At 42.4% G+C, this 7,152-nt stretch overlaps 1 protein-coding gene across 1 annotated transcript in view; it reads right to left on the reverse strand.

The window, feature by feature from the left end:
• Positions 1-7,152, reverse strand: part of EHD4 (EH domain containing 4) — a 68,019-nt gene that overhangs the window by 45,826 nt on the left and 15,041 nt on the right. The window contains exon 2 of the mRNA XM_011354965.2: positions 6,305-6,481. Coding sequence (XP_011353267.1) covers positions 6,305-6,481 — 177 coding nt within the window. The remainder of the gene's footprint in view (positions 1-6,304; positions 6,482-7,152) is intronic.

Raw genomic sequence — 7,152 nt, forward strand, 5'->3', positions numbered from 1 at the left:
AGAGGGGAGAAGGGGAAAGGAGAGAGGGAGGAGTGAGAGGAGGGGAGGAAGAGAGGGAGGGAGAGAGAGGAAGGGAGTGAGAGAGGAGAGGGGAAGAGGAGGACACTAACATTCTAATTCAAGGAGAAAGGGGAAGAGGAAGCGGGAAAGGAGGGGGAAGGGAAGAGGAGGCACCCCGAGAAGGGGTAGTTGGGGTAGTGTGAAAAGCTGGGCTCCACTCTGGGGAAGAAAACACATATGAGGGGCTGGGGGGTTTAGAAAGGAGTATAGAACACAAGTCAGCTTTGAGACCCCTTGTAGAGGTATGACTCATACTCTACGGGTTAGAACCACACATTTTCTTAAATATACTGTAATCAGAAAAAACTCTAATGCAATGTTGTCAAAGCAATCCTGTCTTACTTTTATGCTCTAAGAAAGCAAGGTGATAAGCAAGGTTATTGGCTTTGGGTAGATCGCAGTAAGCTGTGGGTCAGGCCTTCCCTTCCTATGTGTGTCTGCTGAAATGTTTCCAAGCACAGATTTGCTGTCTCAAATCTAGTAGATGGATTTCCTACTACTTCCCCGAGTGACTGACATGAAGTGTATCCATGCTTTGCCTTCTGCATTTCACATGGAACCTGCAGACATGTGCTGGTTCAGCCCAAGAGCCTCACATAAGCTTTTATGAAGTGTCCCTCACCCGGGGCTGATGTGATACATTTTCTGAAAACATTCCATTTTGATAATCAATATTTTAAAAGAACCAGGCAGTATCTTAATAGTGCTTTTGATTTCCAGAAGATGTAATGATGTGTAGTAGTTAAGTAATAATAAAGTGGCACAAACATTTGTGGACCACTTACTGCATGTCAGGCACTGTTCTAAGCACTTTCCATACATGTTAAGTCAATTCTTGACACAATCTCAGAAGTAGGGACTTTGTGTCATTTTACAAAGGAGGAGACTGGGGTACAGAGGGATCACAGACCACAACTTGCCAAGTCACATGGCTGATAAGTGACAGAACTAGGATGCTAACCTGGCAGTTCTGACTCCAGAGTCCAGGTTCTTAACTAGTCGGCTGCTTCTACCATTCATGCATTTGAACCACCACTATGGACCTTCATCACACAGAGGGCAACGTCTTGAAACAAAGGAGTGGCACGCCATAGTCCTGAACTCCCCACCCAAGAGGCTCCCACTTGTGATTTGCTCTCAACCCAATGGTGGAGAGTGGGGCAGTGAAGAGGAAGCAAAAGATCCAGGCTCTGGCCATCTTCTTTACTCACATACCCTATTACTTCCTGCAGGTATCTGAGCAATTCCACCAGCCTGAGGACTCCCAGGTTGTTAGGTTCAAGTAAACCTATGCTTCAATGGAGACAGTACAGAGTTGTTTCAAAGTACCTCACTTTACTGATAAGTCTAAGACCAGAGAGATTACACACCTTCTTCCTAAATTGGCACAGTAAATAACATACAATATACACAAGACTTTGACAATTAACCTATAATAATTATTACATGGTCCTACCACATATGGCTGATATAACCTTCCGCTGCTCAGGAGGAATTTAATTTCACATCCAGACTACAAAAAGCTTGTGGTTGCCCCTTAGATTGAATTGTACAGAATTACCACTTTACAAGTGAAAGATGATTGAGTATGGGCAATTTCACGTTTAGGTTCAACCTAAATATGTACTTTTCTAAATCAAGCCTCTTTCTTCTGACTCTCATGGGGGAAAGCCTTGGGAAAAGCTAGGTGCAATATGCCACTCGCTGCCAGTGTCAGGAAAATCTGCCTGAACCCAGGCAGTAAAGCTGTTTTTCTGGAATGTCAGACAGGACTGTATGGATAGCTGCTGATAAAAAGCAATGGTTTAGCGACCTGGGAGCCACCATAACCCTGAAGTTAAAGATCAAATGGAAGAGCTTCAGGGAGTTTATTATGGATAAGCACATCACACACAGAAAAAACCAATTAATCTCTCAGGTTAAAATTTTTTTTTTTGCTGGTGAATCAAGGTGATTCTTGGCAAGAGCCTATTTTTCTTAATCTCTGCAGCTAAATTAGCTGGTGGAGCCAGCATATGTCTGGATTAATGTTGAATAATTGTATTAAGTCAGTTTTTAAAAAATTCCCAATGATATTAAATAACTACGAAATATTCATAGTCTAAAAAAAGTCTATTTAATGAAGCTTCATTAAATTACATAGACGTAACAAATAGAGTATCAGTCCAAAAATACACATATGTATTCTATTATTGATAAATCATTACACAAATGTATAACAGTAGTTTTTTGGGTTTTTTTTTTTTTTTTTTAAATCATCACTATCATCAGGCCTGGCTAAAATGACAAGAGCACTGGAAGTACTGTTCATATTCCTTTAGCTGAAAAGGAAGTTTCAAAATTTCAATTCCCAAGGCCAGTAATTATTTTTAAAAAGAACCCAATTAAGAAGTAAATGAGATTAAGAATTTCTTCTGTGGAAGACTACAATTTAAAATCATACTAGATCCTAAACTAAAAACAATGTCTGTAGCTATCTGGATTTGAAAAAAGACAATTTTAGAAAAGCAGATTGAGGGAAAAACATAAACATTCAATTCAAAAACAGACTGCAGGGGGAAATGTCAGAAGCCAATTCTCGATCAAAATACACTGTTATCTCCCGAGACTTGTGGCCTGAGGGTGCTGTTGGTCTGTGCATCTCCTTCTCTGTGAACTGGAACTGCTTCCTGATAAAAGACTTTGAAACCTCAATAGCCACCTTCTCATGGAGCATTTCCAAGACCGGCCAGCCCGTGGAATTCTTTTCGGAAGGAAAGCAGCACGGTGGAATTGCAGAATGTCACATTAAAGTCGTTCCCATAGAACTCTTTTTGTTTTGGACTCAACTCCTTTTATTGTTCAAGTAGGGAATTTCTATAATTTGAACTTTCTTTTTTGGGAATCTGTCTTCTTTCTCAGAAGTGCACTATAGACTCCTTGTTACTTTCTTAAAAACCAGCCTTGGAGATAGAGACTCAAGCTCCACTGGTTTGCTTAATGCTTCAATGCCAGTGTTACCCTCTAGGTGTCCTGGGGTCAGATGCCCAAGCTAATGTCCTGTAATGAGGGGCCAAGGCAAGGGGCCCTATCCCAGGGGTAATGACTAGTGGTTGCTCAGTAGGTGGAGAAAACCAATTTTCTTTCCTACTAAATGTTGTATTTTGACCTCATTCCCAGAAAGTATGCTATGTAAAAAGAAGTTTGCCTGCTCTTAGAGCAAACCTGCTGATGTTCCCACAGGGATGCTAAAATTACAGACACACATTTGAGTGTCTTACACTAATTGACTTTCTTATACAAATGCTGGGTGAACAGCAGCACTGTCTGTAGATACAACTTAATCATGCTGTTTACGCTTAAGTATGTTATTAACGTATATGAGGTACATCTCTTACACGTGAGCCTCGCATATATACATGGCCACCAGGATGAGAAGGACAGAAACTCCTCTTTGCCAGTGCTTTGTGAGGTTCAGGGTAGCTGACAGAAGGGAAGGAGAAACCTGAATTCTAGCCCTTTCTCTGTCTCTCCTTGGGCAAGTCATTTTACTTCTTTGCTCTCGGTTTCCTCATCTGTAAAATGGCCACAGCATCACCTGTCTTGTTAACCCTGTAAAGATAGTGTCTATGAAATTATTAATCTATGATGTGGGGCATCATCATCTTCATCATTGTTGGTGGGCTATATTGAGGACAGCCTTCAAAGTCAGATAGGAGGCAAGAGGCAATGACTCTTAGTCCAAACATCAAACCATTGGGCAGTTCAGTATAACAGTCACTAGCATGGCCTATGAGACAGAAGGCCACTAAGCTGAGTGACCCTGTAGAAGTTAAATTAATCTCTCTATAGATCAATCCCTCCTCTCGACATTGGGGACAATAGTAGCACCTATGTCACAGGGTTTTTGTGAGGATTTAGAGCTAATATAAAGTTTAGAACAGTATCTTACACACAGTAAATCCACATAATTATTTGCTATTATTTTTGTATATATTCTGAATTCAATTAACACTTAATATATAATGCATGGATTATTTTCAGCAAGCTTTAAATTTTGACATAATGAACCTAGCCATTCAAAATCTTTCCTGAACATGTTTCCATACTCATTTGCTATATGTTTGGAATTTGAAAATAAAATTTTGTCAGGAAAGTAAGTCATTTGCCAAAATAAAACAAGCCATTACCACTCTTCCTGGTTTTTCCCTTGTGAATATAGACTTCAAGAAATGGGAACTTGAAAAAAGTAGCAGCTTATTCCTTTTTTTTTTTTTTTTTTTTAGGCGAGGCAACCCTTGGTGGACCTCACAGATTATAAGGATCTTGTCAGCTTACAATCCCTTATTTTTTACGCCTACAGCACCTGGTCTTCCTAGGTGGTCTCCCATCCGAGTACTAACCAGGGCCAACCCTGCTTAGCTTCCAAGATCAGACAGGATCGCAGCTTATTCCTCTTTTTTTTTTTTTGGCAAACAGACAGTAAGACTAAGGGCAGTGGTAATGAAACCACAGGACTCTAGGCAGTCTTCCACAGATAAGGATGCTGTGCCCTACACTTTCCAGCGCCTCTGGAACCTTCCAGGGCCCGTTTTGGGACAGAAAGCCTGGCTGTTGCCTGCACCGTGACCATGGCTTCCTGGCAGGCCCTGATGGGGGAGCTTCTTGCCTTGCTTCCCCTCAAACATGGTCCGCTCTGTCTCAAGAGACCCTCTGGTATTTTCTCACTTGGGCTCGACCCCTACTTCTCTCAATGTTTGGTGCCAACCAATGCTGCTCTGGAGGGGAGGAGTAAACTCCTCTTAGAGGAGAGAATCCTGAAGGTAGAAAAGAAAATCACCCAGACAGTATCCTGCAAATCACTGTCAACAACAACATGAAATTTCTATCTACATCATCAGCACCTTTCTGTTATCCTACTGCCAAGTTTCCTCACTGCTATTTGGATGCTTTCTTTCATCCATAATAGAAGCATTAAAAAGCCCTTACAGAAGAGTATGGATTCCTAGAGAATTTAGTTTTTCAGAGAAGGCACTTGTGGAGGTTGCCTGGGCCGTCGTCGGCAAAGCCACTGCACAGCACCCCGGCACAATTATTCCATAGTCCTTGTGAATGGAGCCCCCTGGAGGTGTACAATGAGGTACATCAGCCCTGGGACAACAGCAGTCAGCTGGGAGAATACATTCCTACTTTTTTTTAAACATCTAAAAAGGAGAAGTGCAGTTCAAGTCTCCTGTCTGTCAGCTCTAGTCCCACCTCTCCGTAAAGAGGTTTGGCTAACCCCTCCCTGGCTCTGTACTTCTCGTAGCCCACTCCCCCAAACTAACTAGTCTAGAGCAGTAGACATATAAAAGCAGGGATGGAGGGGCAAGGGAAGCGACAGGAAAGAAGAAAGAGAAAAGGTAAAAAAAAAAAAAAAAAAACCCAACAAAAAACGCTAGGAGTGGCAGAGAGGAGGAGAGGGAAGTAAGAGCAGATCACGTCTGAAAGTGCAGAGCTGTACCCGGGAGAACCTGCCGCCTTGTTCTTGCCCCCACACCTATTTCATTGAGAATTCTGTGAAAGGTTATAGGGTAGTGCAAATAAAACACGTCTCCAATGAAGACAGGCCTCAGCTAGCCTACAACTTCGCGTCTATAAAACAATGATCTTGTAACAAAGTTAACTTTTTGTGCTGTTTTGGCTCTATTTCCCCTGACCTTCTCTAGTGTAGAAGGAAGCAGCTCAAAGCATGGGAGTAAGAAGCATAAGGGGACAGCTAAGGAGGTGCAGTAGTCCTGAAATAATCAACAGACTAAATCTGGTGTCAAGTGAACCTCAGGGGTCCTCTGGGCTGAGAGATCTCGGTGCAGGAGGCCCCCAAGCATACTATGCCTGAGAGGTGGCTATCCAGCCATCATTTAACATTGCCAGTGATGGGCAGCTCACTACCTCACAAGGCAACTTGATCTATTTCTGGATAATAATTCAGATAAAAATCTGAAGCTCAAATTATTAGGAATCTGTTCCTTATACTGTGTGGCCTTTTAATGTCCAAACCTTGGCCTTAGCTCTGCCCTCTGAAGCTACCCAGAATAGATGTAAATGATCATTTCCCATGAAAAATCTCTCAAATATTTGAATATAATAAGCATATTCTCTATCACTTCTCTCTCCTAAGACAGACATGCTCTGTTCTTGTTTTTGAACCTTTACATGTAATTGCTAAAAATTCAAAGAAAAGTTTTAATAACCTGACCAAAGATGACAGTTTGTTGGTCCTTACCGATTCAGGAAAGCATTTCCAAAGCGACTAAGCTTTCGAAATGGCTTTTTGGGGTCCACGACTAAAGCATTCCCTGGGGTGCTGCCCTCGGTCTCCCCGTACATCACAGCGATGAAGGAATCAGTGGTGGGCTCTGGACCAATCCTCATGCCTGGGAAATCCTGCTCCAGTAAGTATCTGGGGGAGGGGGGAAAAAAAGAAACAGCATGTTGTCACAAAGCAAGAGGCCAGAAAGCTTCCTGGATCTACCAATTTTTAACACAAGCACTTAAAAACCTGGAACTATAACCTCCAAGAAAAGGAGAATGGCATTTCACATTAGAAATATACTTTAAAAATAATTATCTGTTAATGTTCTGTCTGGCAGAATTGCTACTTGGCATTTTACTCTTTCGCTAATAATAATTTTTCAAAGCCTAAAATCTACAAACCGATTTTTTTCCCAAGTATAAGCAGCCCTGTGAACGAGATCAGACATCTTGCAGACCGAGCCTTTTGAAAGTGTGCCTTTGCTCAGCACAACAATTCTTATTCATGTTTCCATTGGTGCAACAGACACCAACCACCCCAGAGAAGTGTACCCAACCAGCTCCTATGCATCCTGGAAGACCCGGCTCAGGCCCACCACCTTTAGAGAAGTGTCCCTGTCCCTCTAGCACGTTGGGGAGACCTCCTCTGTGGGCCCTGGGTACCCTGTGCCTGTGGCCATCATGGTGCTCACCATGGATACTGTACTTCTTTGCTTGTGGGCCCCTGCAGGCAGGCCCATGTCTGTGGCCAGATGCAGTTTTACAACTGCTCTGGGATCTCTAGTCTGAAGTCATCATCAGCAAAGCTAGAATTCAAGT

This window comes from Pteropus vampyrus, unplaced genomic scaffold (assembly GCF_000151845.1).
Source record: "Pteropus vampyrus isolate Shadow unplaced genomic scaffold, Pvam_2.0 Scaffold19, whole genome shotgun sequence".
In the NCBI taxonomy this organism is placed as follows: Eukaryota; Metazoa; Chordata; class Mammalia; order Chiroptera; family Pteropodidae; genus Pteropus; species Pteropus vampyrus.